The sequence below is a fragment of the Rana temporaria genome (assembly GCF_905171775.1).
Source record: "Rana temporaria chromosome 10 unlocalized genomic scaffold, aRanTem1.1 chr10z, whole genome shotgun sequence".
Classification (NCBI taxonomy): domain Eukaryota; kingdom Metazoa; phylum Chordata; class Amphibia; order Anura; family Ranidae; genus Rana; species Rana temporaria.
In genome coordinates, this window is record NW_024404487.1 from 84,525 (window position 1) to 103,177 (window position 18,653).

At 49.9% G+C, this 18,653-nt stretch overlaps 1 protein-coding gene across 2 annotated transcripts in view; it reads left to right on the forward strand.

Moving 5' to 3' along the window:
- Positions 1-17,555, forward strand: part of LRRC4B (leucine rich repeat containing 4B) — a 76,641-nt gene extending 59,086 nt beyond the window's left edge. For both annotated transcript variants that reach the window (XM_040334487.1, XM_040334486.1), the window contains one exon: positions 14,395-17,555. In XM_040334487.1, coding sequence (XP_040190421.1) covers positions 14,453-16,378 — 1,926 coding nt within the window. In that variant the 5' untranslated portion in view covers positions 14,395-14,452 and the 3' untranslated portion in view covers positions 16,379-17,555. The remainder of the gene's footprint in view (positions 1-14,394) is intronic.
- Positions 17,556-18,653: the final 1,098 nt, after the last annotated feature.

The following is an 18,653-nucleotide window of genomic DNA, read 5'->3' on the forward strand; positions in this document are numbered from 1 at the left end:
AACCCAAGAGCCCCAGACCTTCAAGAATTTTTTTGGACACCCTCTGGCCTCATATGTCATCTTATACAGCGGTATAGCACGATTGATGGTGGTGAGCCAGAAGACAATGGTAGGTAAGGATGGAGACTTCCAGTGGAAGGTTATAGACTTCTTAGCATAGAACAGTACTATCCGCAGGAAGGTTTGCATATTCTTAGATATAGTCTCGTCATCAATGTGGCCCAGTAAACACCTCAGAGGATTACATATATTTGGTAACAGCATCAGCGAGCTAATGAAGGCCGTGACCTCCGACCAGAACTTTCTAAACGGAGCACACTCCCACATCATATGACAGTTAATATATTTAAACCAAAGAGAATGGCCCGGATTCAGAGAGCAGTTACGACGGCGTATCTCCGGATACGCCGTCGTAACTCTGAGTTGAGGGGTCGTATCTATGCGACTGATTCATAGAATCAGTTACGCATAGATTTCCCTAAGATCCGACCGGCCTAAGTGTTTTACACCCTCGTATCTTAGGCTGCATATTTCCGCTGGCCGCTAGGTGGCACTTCCGTAGATTTACGCGAGAAATATGCAAATTAAGGAGATACACCGATTCAGAAACGTACGTCTGCCCGGCGCATTTTTTACATCATTTACGTTAGGCTTTTTCCGGTGTAAGTTACCCCTGCTATATGAGGGGTATCCTATGTTAAGTATGGACGTCGTTCCCGCGTCGAATTTTGAAAAAATTTTCGTCGTTTGCGTAAGTCGTTCGCGAATAGGGCTGTACGTAAGTTACGTTCACGTCTAAAGCATTGACGATTTGCGGCGTAATTTCGAGCATGCGCACTGAGATTCTTTCATGAACAGCGCATGCGCCGTTCGTAAAAAACTTCAAATACGTGGGGTCACATTAATTTGAAGAAAACACGCCCACATCATCCACATTTGAATTAGGCGGGCTTACGCCGAACCACATACGTTACGCCGCCATAACTTAGGGCGCAAGTTCTTTCTGAATACGGAACTTGCGCCCTAATTTACGGCAGCGTAACGTATCTGAGATACATTACGCCTGCCGAGAGATACACTATTGTATCTGAATCCGGGCCTATGAGTTTACTCATGGGTTTAAATTACAAGTCAACAACTGTTATGCAATGACACACAATGACTCTGCAAGGGCCCTTGCAAGGGTCAGTAAAATAATGATAAGGAAAAGATCTAAGCTAAGGAATGGTACCATTCAGTTAAACTAATATAGGTAGTCTATGACCCGCCTGTATCCTTCTCAAAGATGCGTTGGTAGATCACTGCTCCACAGCACAAGGGTTTCCGGCATCAGGCTTCCCACTGTTTCAGTCGTCAGCTGGATAGCTTCTCCGGTCTTCCTAGAACACGAGCTGGATACTGCGGGCTTGCTTCCCTCAGGATGGCTGGTCTCTCGGTGGTTCCAGGCCCAGGCTTCAGGCCTAGCAGCGCGGCAGTGCTGCTCTCCACAGCTCCGCAGAGGAGAAGATGCAGGTCCAGAGAAAGCGAGATCAGGCCCTCCTTGCCCTTAAGTAACCTCCCCCATAAGTCTGTGCGGAGGTGTCACATGTTCCAATAATGCAGGGCATTGTGGGAAGCGTAGTCTGTTTCTCCGAAGAGTCAATGGAGTCCATATCTCCCGCTACTTCTAGTCCCACAATGCATAACTTCTTAAAGGTATCTTACATATTTACAGCGTGGATAAAGTTCCAGCGGGAATTCAGGCCTGTCATTAGTCTCTGACAGAATGACCCCGCTACACTGAGTACCCAAAATTCCTCCAATAATCAGCAATGCGGAGACCCCCGATTCCTCCAATTATCTTCCATGTAGAGACCCCCAATTTCTCCAATAATCATCAATGCCAAAACCCCCAGATTCCTCCAATAATCATCAATGCCTGTGATTATTATGTCCATAGTCTGGTGGCCCTGTGATTATGTCCATAGTCTGGAGGACCTGTGTGTCCATAGTCTGGTAGACCTGTGATTATGTCCATAGTCTGGTGGACCTGTGATTATGTCCATAGTCTGGTGGACCTGTGATTATGTCCATAGTCTGGTAGACCTGTGATTATGTCCATAGTCTGGTAGACCTGTGATTATGTCCATAGTCTGGTAGACCTGTGATTATGTCCATAGTCTGGTAGACCTGTGATTATGTCCATAGTCTGGTGGACCTGTGATTATGTCCATAGTCTGGAGGACCTGTGATTATGTCCATAGTCTGGTGGACCTGTGATTATGTCCATAGTCTGGTGGCCCTGTGATTATGTCCATAGTCTGGTGGACCTGTGATTATGTCCATAGTCTGGAGGACCTGTGTGTCCATAGTCTGGTAGACCTGTGATTATGTCCATAGTCTGGTAGACCTGTGATTATGTCCATAGTCTGGTAGACCTGTGATTATGTCCATAGTCTGGTGGACCTGTGATTATGTCCATAGTCTGGAGGACCTGTGATTATGTCCATAGTCTGGTGGACCTGTGATTATGTCCATAGTCTGGTAGACCTGTGATTATGTCCATAGTCTGGAGGACCTGTGTGTCCATAGTCTGGTGGACCTGTGATTATGTCCATAGTCTGGTAGACCTGTGATTATGTCCATAGTCTGGTGGACCTGTGATTATGTCCATAGTCTGGTAGACCTGTGATTATGTCCATAGTCTGGAGGACCTGTGTGTCCATAGTCTGGTGGACCTGTGATTATGTCCATAGTCTGGTAGACCTGTGATTATGTCCATAGTCTGGTGGACCTGTGATTATGTCCATAGTCTGGTAGACCTGTGATTATGTCCATAGTCTGGTGGACCTGTGTGTCCATAGTCTGGTGGACCTGTGATTATGTCCATAGTCTGGTAGACCTGTGATTATGTCCATAGTCTGGTGGACCTGTGATTATGTCCATAGTCTGGTAGACCTGTGATTATGTCCATAGTCTGGTGGACCTGTGATTATGTCCATAGTCTGGAGGACCTGTGTGTCCATAGTCTGGGCATAATTAACTCAACTGAATGTCATTGTCTAAGAGTGTGTATTGAAGTGCCTTGTGGGTGGAGTTGATTCATTGTTCACTAGGACCCGGATTCACAAAGCACTTACGCCGACGTATCTCGAGCTACGCCGCGTAAGTGTAAATATGCGCCGTCGTATCTATGCGCCGTGCCCACAAAACTAGTTACGCCTGAAAATAGGCTTCATCCGACCGACGTAACTTGTCTACGCCGGCGTATCGTGGGCGCATATTTACGCTGGACGCATGTGGCGCTCCCATTGATTTGTGCGCCCGGCGCAGGCTTATGCCGCGGTGCGCGTAAGTTCAACGTCCGGCCTAAAGTTATTCCCCATAAAGCAGGTGTAACTCAGCACCATGTAGACATATTCGCCAGCACACCAAGGATCATTTAGAAAAACGTCCAGAAATTCTTTAATGCATAAAAGCGATCAAAACAGCAATGTTTCGAGGTCGCACAGGACCTCTTCGTCAGGCATCATTTGCCTGACGAAGAGGTCCTGTGAGACCTCGAAACAGCCGCTATAACCAGGTCTATGAACTCCGGTGGAGGATTAGGACCATACTGTGCCAGTCCTCGTTTAACAGCCCGATCAAAACTTTCTTCCTCGGGTGCCCTGTCTGTTACGTTGTGTCTTTATTTAAAGACACAACATTAAAAGCCAAGCCCCAATTTGCTATAAAACAGAGTAACATAATTATGTCATTACAACATTAATACATCAACACCCCACAACTTACTTACACTGTACAAAAACAAAGTCTTTACAAAAAGAAACTCCAACTCATTAACAATTCCCCAACATTACCAAATACTCTAGAAACCTCCTGCTACACTCTTAATTACTTCATTTTTTTTTTTTTCTAAATATTATTTACTTTAAATATACCAAAATGTACTCAGCCTCCATGTTGGGGTCTCCATCTGAGGGATTCTGGGGGAATGGATCGTCTCTTTTGGATGGTTGGAGTGTCAGATAAGCTGTCGTGGTTGATGGAATGGGAATATCGTAAACGGTGGTGACCGTTACAGGAGGGAGGGCACATTGATGGTGGTGGGGAGGAAGGGCACATTGATGGGGAGGGACGGCACATTGATGGAGGTGGGAAGGGGTGGCTCATTGATGGAGGTGGGGAAGGAGGGCACATTGATGGAGGTGGGGAGGGAGGGCACATTGATGGAGATGGGGAGGGAGGGCACATTGATGGAGGTGGGAAGGGGTGGCTCATTGATGGAGGTGGGGAAGGAGGGCACATTGATGGAGGTGGGGAGGGAGGGCACATTGATGGAGATGGGGAGGGAGGGCACATTGATGGAGGTGGGGAGGGAGGGCACATTGATGGTGGTGGGGAGGAAGGGCACATTGATGGGGAGGGACGGCACATTGATGGTGGTGGGGAGGGAGGGCACATTGATGGAGGTGGGGAGGGAGGGCACATTGATGGAGGTGGGGAGGGAGGGCACATTGATGGGGAGGGAGGGCACATTGATGGTGGTGGGGAGGGACGGCACATTGATGGTGGTGGGGAGGGAGGGCACATTGATGGAGGTGGGGAGGGAGGGCACATTAATGGAGGTGGGGAGGGAGGGCACATTGATAGAGATGGGGACAGAGGGCAAATTAATGGAGATGGGGACGGAGGGCACATTGATGGAGATGGGAAGGGAGGGCACATTGATGGTGGTTGGGAGGGAGGGCACATTGATGGAGATGGGGAGGGAGGGCACATTGATGGAGATGGGGAAGGAGGGCACATTGATGGAGATGGGGACGGAGGGCACATTGATGGGGAGGGAGGGCACATCGATGGAGATGGGGAGGGAGGGCACATTGATGGAGAGGGAGGGCACATTGATGGAGATGGGGAGGGAGGGCACATTGGTGGTGGTTGGGAGGAAGGGCACATTGATGGAGGCGGGGAAGGAGGGCACATTGATGGAGATGGGGACGGAGGGCACATTGATGGAGATGGGGAGGGAGGGCACATTGATGGAGGTGGGGAGGGATGGCTCATTGATGGAGGTGGGGAGGGAGGGCACATTGATGGTGGTTGGGAGGGAGGGCACATTGATGGGGAGGGAGGGCACATTGATGGTGGTTGGGAGGGAGGGCACATTGATGGAGATGGGGAGGGAGGGCACATTGATGGAGATGGGGAGGGGGGCACATTGATGGTGGTTGGGAGGGAGGGCACATTGATGGGGAGGGAGGGCACATCGATGGAGATGGGGAGGGAGGGCACATTGATGGAGGTGAGGAGGGAGGGCACATTGATGGAGAAGGGGAGGGAGGGCACATTGATGGAGATGGGGAGGGGGGCACATTGATGGTGGTTGGGAGAGAGGGCACATTGATGGAGATGGGGAGGGGGGCACATTGATGGTGGTTGGGAGGGAGGGCACATTGATGGAGGTGGGAAGGGGTGGCTCATTGATGGAGGTGGGGAAGGAGGGCACATTGATGGAGGTGGGGAGGGAGGGCACATTGATGGAGATGGGGAGGGAGGGCACATTGATGGAGGTGGGAAGGGGTGGCTCATTGATGGAGGTGGGGAAGGAGGGCACATTGATGGAGGTGGGGAGGGAGGGCACATTGATGGAGATGGGGAGGGAGGGCACATTGATGGAGGTGGGGAGGGAGGGCACATTGATGGTGGTGGGGAGGAAGGGCACATTGATGGGGAGGGACGGCACATTGATGGTGGTGGGGAGGGAGGGCACATTGATGGAGGTGGGGAGGGAGGGCACATTGATGGAGGTGGGGAGGGAGGGCACATTGATGGGGAGGGACGGCACATTGATGGTGGTGGGGAGGGACGGCACATTGATGGTGGTGGGGAGGGAGGGCACATTGATGGAGGTGGGGAGGGAGGGCACATTAATGGAGGTGGGGAGGGAGGGCACATTGATAGAGATGGGGACAGAGGGCAAATTAATGGAGATGGGGACGGAGGGCACATTGATGGACATAGGGAGGGCACATTGATGGAGGTTGGGAGGGAGGGCACATTGATGGAGATGGGGAGGGAGGGCACATTGATGGAGATGGGGAAGGAGGGCACATTGATGGAGATGGGGACGGAGGGCACATTGATGGGGAGGGAGGGCACATCGATGGAGATGGGGAGGGAGGGCACATTGATGGAGAGGGAGGGCACATTGATGGAGATGGGGAGGGAGGGCACATTGGTGGTGGTTGGGAGGAAGGGCACATTGATGGAGGCGGGGAAGGAGGGCACATTGATGGAGATGGGGACGGAGGGCACATTGATGGAGATGGGGAGGGAGGGCACATTGATGGAGGTGGGGAGGGATGGCTCATTGATGGAGGTGGGGAGGGAGGGCACATTGATGGTGGTTGGGAGGGAGGGCACATTGATGGGGAGGGAGGGCACATTGATGGTGGTTGGGAGGGAGGGCACATTGATGGAGATGGGGAGGGAGGGCACATTGATGGAGATGGGGAGGGGGGCACATTGATGGTGGTTGGGAGGGAGGGCACATTGATGGGGAGGGAGGGCACATCGATGGAGATGGGGAGGGAGGGCACATTGATGGAGGTGAGGAGGGAGGGCACATTGATGGAGAAGGGGAGGGAGGGCACATTGATGGAGATGGGGAGGGGGGCACATTGATGGTGGTTGGGAGAGAGGGCACATTGATGGAGATGGGGAGGGGGGCACATTGATGGTGGTTGGGAGGGAGGGCACATTGATGGAGATGGGGAGGGAGGGCAAATTAATGGAGATGGGGACGGAGGGCACATTGATGGAGATGGGGAGGGAGGGCACATTGATGGTGGTTGGGAGGGAGGGCACATTGATGGAGATGGGGAGGGAGGGCACATTGATGGAGGTGAGGAGGGAGGGCACATTGATGGAGAAGGGGAGGGAGGGCACATTGATGGAGATGGGGACGGAGGGCACATTGATGGAGATGGGGAGGGATGGCTCATTGATGGAGGTGGGGAGGGAGGGCACGTTGATGGTGGTTGGGAGGGAGGGCACATTGATGGAGATGGGAACGGAGGGCACATTGATGGAGATGGGGAGGGAAGGCACATTGATGGGGAGGGAGGGCACATTGATGGAGGTGGGGAGGGATGGCTCATTGATGGAGGTGGGAAGGGGTGGCTCATTGATGGAGGTGGGGAAGGAGGGCACATTGATGGAGGTGGGGAGGGAGGGCACATTGATGGAGATGGGGAGGGAGGGCACATTGATGGAGGTGGGGAGGGAGGGCACATTGATGGAGGTGGGGAGGGAGGGCACATTGATGGGGACGGAGGGCACATTGATGGGGAGGGAGGGCACATCGATGGAGATGGGGAGGGAGGGCACATTGATGGAGAGGGAGGGCACATTGATGGAGATGGGGAGGGAGGGCACATTGGTGGTGGTTGGGAGGAAGGGCACATTGATGGAGGCGGGGAAGGAGGGCACATTGATGGAGATGGGGACGGAGGGCACATTGATGGAGATGGGGAGGGAGGGCACATTGATGGAGGTGGGGAGGGATGGCTCATTGATGGAGGTGGGGAGGGAGGGCACATTGATGGTGGTTGGGAGGGAGGGCACATTGATGGGGAGGGAGGGCACATTGATGGTGGTTGGGAGGGAGTTCACATTGATGGAGGTGGGGAGGGAGGGCACATTGATGGAGATGGGGACAGAGGGCACATTGATGGAGATGGGGAGGGAGGGCACATTGATGGAGATGGGGAGGGAGGGCACATTGATGGTGGTGGGGAGGGAGGGCACATTGGTGGAGGTGGGGAGGGAGGGCACATTGATGGAGGTGGGGAGGGAGGGCACATTGATGGTGGTTGGGAGGGAGGGCACATTGATGGTGGTTGGAAGGGAGGGCACATTGATGGAGGTGGGGAGGGAGGGCACATTGATGGTGGTTGGGAGGGAGGGCACATTGATGGAGGTGGGGAGGGAGGGCACATTGATGGTGGTTGGGAGGGAGGGCACATTGATGGAGGTGGGGACTGAGGGCACATTGATGGGGTGGGGAGGAAGGGCACATTGATGGTGGTTGGGAGGGAGGGCACATTGATGGAGGTGGGGAGGGAGAGCACATTGATGGAGGTGGGGAGGGAGGGCACATTGATGGAGATGGGGACTAAGGGCACATTGATGGAGATGGGGACTGAGGGCACATTGATGGAGATGGGGACGGAGGGCACATTGATGGGGATGGAGGGCACATTGATGGAGATGGGGAGGGAGGGCACATTGATGGAGATGGGGAGGGAGGGCACATTGATGGTGGTTGGGAAGGAGGGCACATTGATGGAGGCGGGGAGGGAGGGCACATTGATGGTGGTTGGGGGGAGGGCACATTGATGGAGATAGGGAGGGAGGGCACATTGGTGGTGGTGGGACGAAGGGCACATTGATAGAGATGGGGAGGGAGGGCACATTGATGGAGGTGGGGGGGAGGGCACATTGATGGAGGTGGGGAGGGAGGGCACATTGATGGAGATGGGGAGGGAGGGCACATTGATAGAGATGGGGAGGGAGGGCACATTGATGGTGGTTGGGAGGGAGGGCACATTGATTGTGGTGGGGAGGGAGGGCACATTGATGGTGGTTGGGGGGAGGGCACATTGATGGAGATAGGGAGGGAGGGCACATTGATGGAGGTGGGGAGGGAGGGCACATTGATGGAGATGGGGACAGAGGGCACATTGATGGAGATGGGGAGGGAGGGCACATTGATGGAGATGGGGAGGGAGGGCACATAGATGGGGAGGGAGGGCACATTGATGGAGATGGGGCGGGAGGGCACATTGATGGAGATGGGGAGGGAGGGCACATTGGTGGTGGTTGGGAGGAAGGGCACATTGATGGACATGGGGAGGCAGGGCACATTGATGGAGGTGGGGAGGGAGGGCACATTGATGGAGGTGGGGAGGGAGGGCACATTGATGGTGGTTGGGAGGGAGGGAACATTGATGGAGGTGGGGAGGAAGGGCACATTGATGGTGGTTGGGAGGGAGGGCACATTGATGGAGATGGGGAGGGAGAGCACATTGATGGTGGTTGGGAGGAAGGGCACATTGATGGAGATGGGGAGGGAGGGCACATTGATGGAGATGGGGAGGGAGGGCACATTGATGGAGATGGGGGGGAGGGCACATTGATGGTGGTTGGGGGGAGGGCACATTGATGGAGATAGGGAGGGAGGGAGGGCACATTGATGGAGGTGGGGACAGAGGGCACATTGATGGAGATGGGGAGGGAGGGCACATTGATGGAGATGGGGAGGGAGGGCACATTGATGGAGATGGGGAGGGAGGGCACATTGATGGAGATGGGGCGGGAAGGCACATTGATGGAGATGGGGAGGGAGGGCACATTGGTGGTGGTTGGGAGGAAGGGCACATTGATGGACATAGGGAGGGCACATTGATGGAGGTGGGGAGGGAGGGCACATTGATGGAGGTGGGGAGGGAGGGCACATTGATGGTGGTTGGGAGGGAGGGCACATTGATGGAGGTGGGGAGGAAGGGCACATTGATGGTGGTTGGGAGGGAGGGCACATTGATGGAGATGGGGAGGGAGAGCACATTGATGGAGGTGGGGAGGGAGGGCACATTGATGGTGGTTGGGAGGGAGGGCACATTGATGGAGGTGGGGAGGGAGGGCACATTGATGGTGGTTGGGAGGGAGGGCACATTGATGGAGGTGGGGAGGAAGGGCACATTGATGGTGGTTGGGAGGGAGGGCACATTGATGGAGATGGGGAGGGAGGGCACATTGATGGAGGTGGGGAGGGAGGGCAAATTGATGGTGGTTGGGAGGGAGGGCACATTGATGGAGGTGGGGAGGAAGGGCACATTGATGGTGGTTGGGAGGGAGGGCACATTGATGGAGATGGGGAGGGAGGGCACATTGATGGAGGTGGGGAGGGAGGGCAAATTGATGTAGATGGGGAGGGAGGGCACATTAGGTGGCGCTTCCGTATCTTTTACGTGTCGAATATGCAAATGAGCATTTACGCCGCTTCAGAAACGAACGACCACCCGGCGCTTTTTTTTTACGTCGTTTACGTTCGGCTTTTTCCGGCGGAAAGTTACCCCTGCTATAGGAGGGGTAAGTGCCGCGTATCCTATGTTAAGTATGGCCGTCGTTCCCGCGCCGAGTTTTGAAATTTTTACGTCGTTTGCGTAAGTCGTTCACGAATACGGCCGGATGGAATTTACGTTAACGTCGAAACCAATGACGTCCTTGCGACGTCATTTGGAGCAATGCACGCTGGGAAAATTTGCGGACGGCGCATGCGCTGTTCGATCGGCGCGGTGACGCGCCTGATTTAAATTGTAGACGCCCCCTAGCCGCGGAATTTGAATTCCGCCGGGGGATTTACGATACGCCGCCGCAACTTTAGAGGCAAGTGCTTTCTGAATAAAGCACTTGCCTCAAAAACTTGCGGCGGCGTAACATAAATCAGATCTAAAGATCCGCTGACCTATCTGAATCTGGCCCAGAGTGTCTCCCAGTGTTAGTTCTCCCGCTGTAAAGGGCGGACTGGCGCTGTTTGAGTGTACAGAGGCGTAGGAATAACTGAAACCTAAAAAGGAGGGCTGGACATCCAGACGTCTCATTCTTCAGCTGACAGTGAGAAGCTCTGTCTCTATGCCGCTCCATATTGATGCGACATTCTTCTCATGGACCAAGATGGCGATCAGTCGCACTATAGAAGAGAGATTTGTCTTTAATTCCTTCCATGGAAATCACTGAGGACGGGAGTACAAGCGCCTATCTGGATATATTTGACTCGCCACCCACACTCCTCCTCTCTCCTTCTAGACGGGTTTTTAAGCAGAATCCTATTGAAAAGACATCCTGCAGGGATGCAGAACATGCTTGTATCTATGGAGATTGCCATGGCAACTGAGAACATCATTCTCTGCTTCCTCTGTGATGTCACGTGAATCTCAGCTCCCTTCACGTCCCACCGATATCTTCTAACACCATTTCACATGATTGCGGCATTACTACATCTGCCTGGTGGGAAATCTGCTGCTTCAGCAAATCATTTCTAATAAGATGAAATCAAAGCAGATTTCACACCTTTACATGTCACCTTCTCAGGACATCTCACATGTCACCTTTTCAGGAGATCTTACATGTCACCTTCTCAGGAGATCTTACATGTCACCTTCTCAGGACATCTTACATGTCACCTTCTCAGGAGATCTTACATGTCACCTTCTCAGGACATCTCACATGTCACCTTCTCAGGACATCTTACATGTCACCTTCTCAGGACATCTCACATGTCACCTTCTCAGGACATCTCACATGTCACCTTCTCAGGACATCTCACATGTCACCTTCTCAGGAGATCTAACATGTCACCTTTTCAGGAGATCTTACATGTCACCTTCTTAGGAGATCTTACATGTCACCTTCTCAGGAGATCTTACATGTCACCTTCTCAGGACATCATACATGTCACCTTTTCAGGAGATCTTACATGTCACCTTCTCAGGAGATCTTACATGTCACCTTCTCAGGAGATCTTACATGTCACCTTCTCAGGAGATCTTACATGTCACCTTCTCAGGACATCTCACGTGTCACCTTCTCAGGAGATCATACATGTCACCTTCTCAGGAGATCTCACATGTCACCTTCTCAGGTCATCTTACATGTCACCTTCTTAGGACATCTTACATGTCACCTTCTCAGGACATCTCACATGTCACCTTCTCAGGACATCTCACATGTCACCTTCTCAGGACATCTCACATGTCACCTTCTCAGGAGATCTTGCATGTCACCTTCTCAGGACATCTTACATGTCACCTTCTCAGGACATCTCGCATGTCACCTTCTCAGGAGATCTTACATGTCACCTTCTCAGGAGATCTTGCATGTCACCTTCTCAGGAGATCTTACATGTCACCTTCTCAGGAGATCTTGCATGTCACCTTCTCAGGACATCTCACATGTCACCTTCTCAGGAGATCTTACATTTCACCTTCTCAGGAGATCTTACATGTCACCTTCTCAGGACATCTCACATGTCACCTTCTCAGGACATTTTACATGTCACTTTCCTGTATCCTCCACACTCCTCTCCTCTACATACCACTCACTGTCATACCCTCCACACTCCTCTCCTGTACATACCGCCCACTGTCATACCTTCCACACTTCTCTCCTCTACATACCGCCCACTGTCATATCCTCCACACTCCTCTCCTGTACATACCGCCCACTGTCATACCTTCCACACTTCTCTCCTGTACATACCGCTCACTGTCATACCCTCCACACTTCTCTCCTATACATACCGCCCACTGTCATACCCTCCACACTCCTCTCCTGTACATACCACTCACTGTCATACCCTCCACACTCCTCTCCTGTACATATCACTCACTGTCATACCCTCCACACTCCTCTCCTCTACATACCGCTCACTGTCATACCCCTGGACAAGTCACATTTCCCATAGGTGTGTGCAGGGGGTGTGACATGTGTGCCTGGGCACACCCTAATTACTATGTGCTGTGCCCATTCCCCCTACTGCCTGAGTTTTACCCCTTTGTTGGGTTAGGTCAAGTCTCGGGACAAGTCACAGGTCAAGTCTCTGGACAAGTCACGGGGCAAGTCTCTGGAGAAGTCACGGGACAAGTCTCTGGACAAGTCATGGGACAAGTCTCTGGACAAGTCACAGGTCAAGTCTCGGGACAAGTCACAGGTCAAGTCACGGGACAAGTCATGGGACAAGTCTCTGGACAAGTCACAGGTCAAGTCTCGGGACAAGTCACAGGTCAAGTCACGGGACAAGTCACAGGTCAAGTCTCTGGACAAGTCAAGGGACAAGTCACGGGACAAGTCACGGGACAAGTCTCTGGACAAGTCACGGGACAAGTCTCAGGACAAGTCCCAGGTCAAGTCTCAGGACAAGTCACGGGACAAGTCTCGGGACAAGTCTCGGGACAAGTCTCGGGTCAAGTCTCTGGACAAGTCACGGGACAAGTCACGGGACAAGTCAGGTCAAGTCTCAGGACAAGTCTCAGTTCTTTTGGAATGCCTTCATCTCCTCAGATTAGGGTTAGGCCCTACTGCTCTGCTGCACATAAATACCACGGCTGTCCCCCCATTGTGGAACTTGGGGGCCCCTGTCATTCCTCATTCCCTCTTCTTCCCCACTCACTCTTTCCACTTTTGCTCTCTCCAATAGTATCAGACCAGTAATCTCATCCTATTCCCTCTTCTACTCCCACCTTCTATCTTGTCCTCAACCAGTTTCCCATCTAGAAGTAATTTCCTTTAAAATAGAACAATCTCTTCAGAGAACTTTTCCCGGCCCAGACATCCCAATCAGTCCTGTTACACACACAAACTTTAATGACATCCCAGTCTTAGTCCAGAGGGTTCAATATTGAGTTGGCTCCGCCCTTTTCAGATATAACAGCTTCACCTCTTCTGGGAAGGCCATCCACAAGGTTTAGGAGGGTGTCTATGGGAATCTTGGACCATCCTCCTCATCCATGTCTTACGGTTGGGAGTTGTTTTTCAGGGCTTGGCCCCTTAGTTCCAGTGAAGGGAACTCTTAAGGCGTCAGCATACCATGACATTTTGGACAATTTCTTGCTCCCAACTTTGTGGGAGGAGTTTGGGGAGGGCCCCTTCCTGTTCCAACATGACTGCTCACCAGAGCACAAAGCAAGGTCCATAAAGACATGGATGAGCGAGTTTGGGGTGGAGTAACTCGACTGGCCTGAACAGAGTCCTGACCCCAACATGAGTGCCTGACCTCACAAATGCGCTTCTTGGAGAATTGTCACGTCCGGCCCGGCGCCATTCTGCGGTTCATGCTGGTCACGGCTGTGATCAGCTGCTCTCTGCTTCCTGGTTCCTGGATCCCCTGCATATATCATCTGTGCTCGTGGCAGCCATAGGCCATACTGTCGCTGTTACATAGACTTCAGGACTGGCGATTCCATTGCACATGCCTATTTGATTCTTTAATCTTGTGAATTGCTATTTGTTTTTGTGATTTTAATACTGCACTTAGTGTGGCGCCTTGCTGTTCCTGTTTATGATGTTAGGCTGACTGGTCTGTACTTTCCAGGGATTTATCTCGGCCCTTTTTATAGACTGATACCACGTTGGCTTTTCTTCTGTTAGTATCTATATTTATTTTGTACATTTAGGAATGTTTGCAGCTCTACAAGCTGAGCCAGAAGTCGTTCCTGAGGAACTCTTTCCCACATTTTCTGTACCCTTTAAATGAATCTACATATAAATACATTGCTTTCTATGTTCTCTTAGGATTGCTTTATAATGCATATTATTAATTACTCTTTTATCTTATTTTTTCTGCTGTTCTAGATATTTACCGAAGACACAAATCCACCAAAAGAATATTATTAAATGATGAGAATTGAAGATGGTCACTCATCATTGCACCCACGGAATGCCTGCTTTGAAGATTTGTAGAATGATTTTGAAGCAACTTTTACTTATCTCATGGGTCACTTCTCTGGCCCTGGGAGGTACATCGCCGACGTCGTGTCCTGCCGTCTGCTCATGCAGCAATCAGGCCAGTAGAGTTGCCTGTACACGGAAAGAACTGGTTGACGTGCCAGAGGGTATCTCTGTCAATACGCGATACCTGAACCTTCAGGAAAATATCATTCAGGTCATCAAAACAGACACTTTCAAACACCTTCGCCATCTGGAAATTCTACAGCTCAGCAAAAACCTGATTCGTAAGATTGAGGTGGGGGCTTTCAATGGACTCCCAAACCTCAGCACACTTGAGCTTTTCGATAATCGTTTGACAACTGTTCCAACACAAGCCTTCGAATATCTATCAAAGCTGAGGGAGTTGTGGTTGAGAAATAATCCAATTGAGAGCATCCCATCCTACGCTTTCAATAGGGTTCCGTCTTTGAGACGACTCGATCTGGGGGAGCTCAAGAAACTGGAATACATTTCTGAAGCTGCTTTCGAAGGTCTTGTAAATTTGAGATACCTGAACCTAGGAATGTGCAATTTAAAAGATATCCCCAACTTAACAGCACTTGTCCGGCTGGAAGAACTCGAGTTGTCTGGAAATCGTCTGGAAATTATTCGACCTGGATCTTTCCAAGGGTTAACAAGCCTTAGAAAACTGTGGCTGATGCATGCTCATGTTACAACAATAGAGCGCAATGCATTTGATGATTTAAAATCCTTGGAAGAGCTTAATCTTTCTCATAACAATTTAATGTCTCTTCCCCATGACCTTTTTACACCTCTTCACCGCCTGGAGCGAGTGCACCTTAACCATAATCCTTGGCACTGCAACTGTGATGTGTTATGGTTGAGTTGGTGGTTAAAAGAGACTGTACCGAACAATACGACCTGCTGTGCTCGATGTCATTCCCCACCAAACCTGAAAACAAGATACATTGGAGAACTAGATCAGAGCCATTTCACTTGCTACGCACCTGTTATAGTGGAGCCTCCAACTGACCTCAATGTAACTGAAGGCATGGCAGCTGAACTGAAATGTAGAACTGGCACATCAATGACTTCCGTAAATTGGTTAACACCAAATGGAACCTTAATGACTCATGGCTCCTACAGAGTCCGCATCTCTGTTCTCCATGATGGGACCTTAAATTTCACAAATGTGACAGTCCAGGACACTGGTCAGTACACATGTATGGTTACAAACTCTGCGGGAAATACAACAGCATCAGCTACACTAAATGTATCTGCTGTTGTTGATCCATCGACAACTGATTACACATATTTTACTACTGTGACAGTGGAAACAATGGATTCCTCCCCCGAGGAGATAAAGCCTACTGAGAAGGAGCCTGGTCCAACTCCTACAGTCCGATGGGGAATAACCTATTCTACCACATCTCTTACCCCACGCAGTACACCCTCCACAGGGAAGACTTTCACTATTCCAATAACAGACGTGACAGGAAACATCATGAAAGATTTAGATGATGTCATGAAAACAACAAAGATCATAATTGGCTGCTTTGTGGCCATCACCTTTATGGCAGCTGTGATGCTGATTGCATTTTACAAACTGCGTAAACAGCACCAGTTACATAAGCATCATGGGCCAACACGAACTATTGAGATCATCAATGTAGAAGATGAAATACCAGCCACTGGCCCAGGAGACAACCACATGGCACTACCAGCAATTGAGCATGACCACCTAAACCACTACACGGCATTCAAAGCTCATTATAACAACAATACAGGAACCCTTAACTGTGCCAAAAACCCCATGCTAAACTCTATTCATGAACCTCTTTTGTTTAAAAGCAGCTCAAAGGAAAATGTGCAAGAAACACAAATTTAGCTGGATAATTTGAGTTTAATGGGAGAATCCGACCAGAAACGATGGTGTTCCAGAGTATGAGAATAGACTGACTATACTTGGAGCCTCTCTGGGTTCGTCTTCAATTCATCCTCTTGTCTCCAAATTCCCATTTAAACAGACAACCCCCCTCCAACTGAAGCACTGACACACAACCAAGACTCTTTTGATAACTTCAAAGGGATATTTCACTCTCTGACTACCTGATGAATTACTAAAAAAAAGGATAAAAAAAGAAAAAAATATATGAAAAAGGGAAAATAGATACGAAAAGTAAAAAAAAAGTAAGAAAAAAGCTTATTTTGTGGTACAGCTCTTTATGTGTAAATTCTATTTCAGATATATTTTCATCAAGGAAAGGTGTGTGGAATGGGAAAAAACAATAATGGATTAAAGAGACAGATTTTTTTCTTTTTAATCCATAATATCACTGAGAGGTTTCTGGTAAATGAAAGATGAATCTAAAAATATAATGTGATTTTCTTTAGTTCTTACATTGCCAAGGGTGCCTGCGATGACGAGGAGAAGCTGCGCCCCGCTGACCGGCAGGCAGGTGACACCATAGCTTGGACAATTCTATGTAAGTTTAGGATTGGGAGGGAAAAGGCCGAAAGGTTTTTTTTGCCACAAAAACATCATCGTCACCTTCTGAGGTTTTTCATGACGCTTTTTAAAAAAAATAAAAATAAAAAAAAGATAATAAGAGGTGTTTACAGCCTTGGAGAAGATTATTTTCAGAGGTACTGTGCCATATAACCCTTTACAAATGTGCCAATTATCTTCAGAACTTAACAATAAAGCTGTATAAAAATGTTTTTACAAATGATTTAGTTTTTGGGAAAGGAGCACGGAGACCTTTCAGATTTTGAACTCTCTGGCACAGGAAAATTTGGGCCGGTTATTTTCTCTGGATTTCTATACAAATTGGAAGGTGTGGAATCATCAACATGAGATGAACATTTTCTCTTTGGTTTCTTTTTTTTTTTTTTCTTCTGGGTGTTTTTTTTAAGATTATGATTGGGAGGGAAATGTATTCTTGTTACAAGGAAAGGAAACAAATAAACTGCTTGTGGCTCTTACTGAGACGGAACGTGCCAGGCGAGGTTGGTGATATCGCCAAGAGTCTGCAACACAAGAATAATAAAACTATTGGAAAGATGTTTTGTCTCTTCAATGGCCGGTATATCTGAAGTCACAGAGATCTGCCCTCCTGGCGGGGAAAGGTTCCATGAATCTCCATACTTATCATCTACAGAGCATGCAGAAGTACTCACAGAGCTTCACTTATTTCACATTTTATTATAATACAGCCTTACTCCAAAATGGAATAAAGGGGTTGTAAAGGTATATATATATATATTTTAAATAACAAACATGTTATACTTACCTCCACTGTGCAGTTTGTTTTGCATCGAGTGGACCCGCCGACTGTATCACTCGGCCCCACCCCCCGGAACGCCGCATCCATCGCGAGAACAAGCCCACAGAGTGGCTCAGGTAAGTAAAACAGGGGGACCTAGGATTGCAAGGTGTTTTTTCACCTTCATGCATAGGATGCATGAAGGTGAAAAAGCACAAAGCTTTACAACCCCTTTAACCACTTCCCGACGGCCGTACGACTATATACGGCCGCAGGGTGGTTCTACTTCTCTGGGGCGCCGTCATTTGACGTCTGCCCCTTTCCGCGTTCCCGAGTGCGCAGCGGGGAACTTCTGTGCTGGCCGTGTCCCTTGGACACAGCCAATCACAGATCGCCGTGAACGGCCAATCGGAGTGGCCGTTTGCTAGGCGATCTGTGCGGCCAATGAGAGATGATCTCATATGTTTACATATGAGATCATTTCTCATTGCCGGCTCTCACAGAGACAGCGGTGCTGTCAGGGGAGAGAGGAGACGGATCTGTATCTCTTGTACATAGAGACACAGATCGGTCACCCCCCCCAGTCACCCCCCTTCCCCCACAGTTAGAACACTATATAGGGAATTGAGCTATTTATTACAGCAACAAGTAAAAATTATTATTATTTTTTTCAAAATTGTCGCTCTATTTTTGTTTATAGAGCAAAAAATAAAAACCGCAGAGGCGATCAAATACCACCAAAATAAAGCTCTATTTGTGGGGAAAAAAGGACGTCAATTTTGTTTGGGAGCCACGTCGCACGACGGCGCAATTGTCAGTTAAAGCGACGCAGTGCCAACGCAAAAAGTCCTCTGGGCAGGAAGGGGGTTTAAGTGCCCAGTAAGGAAGTGGTTAAAT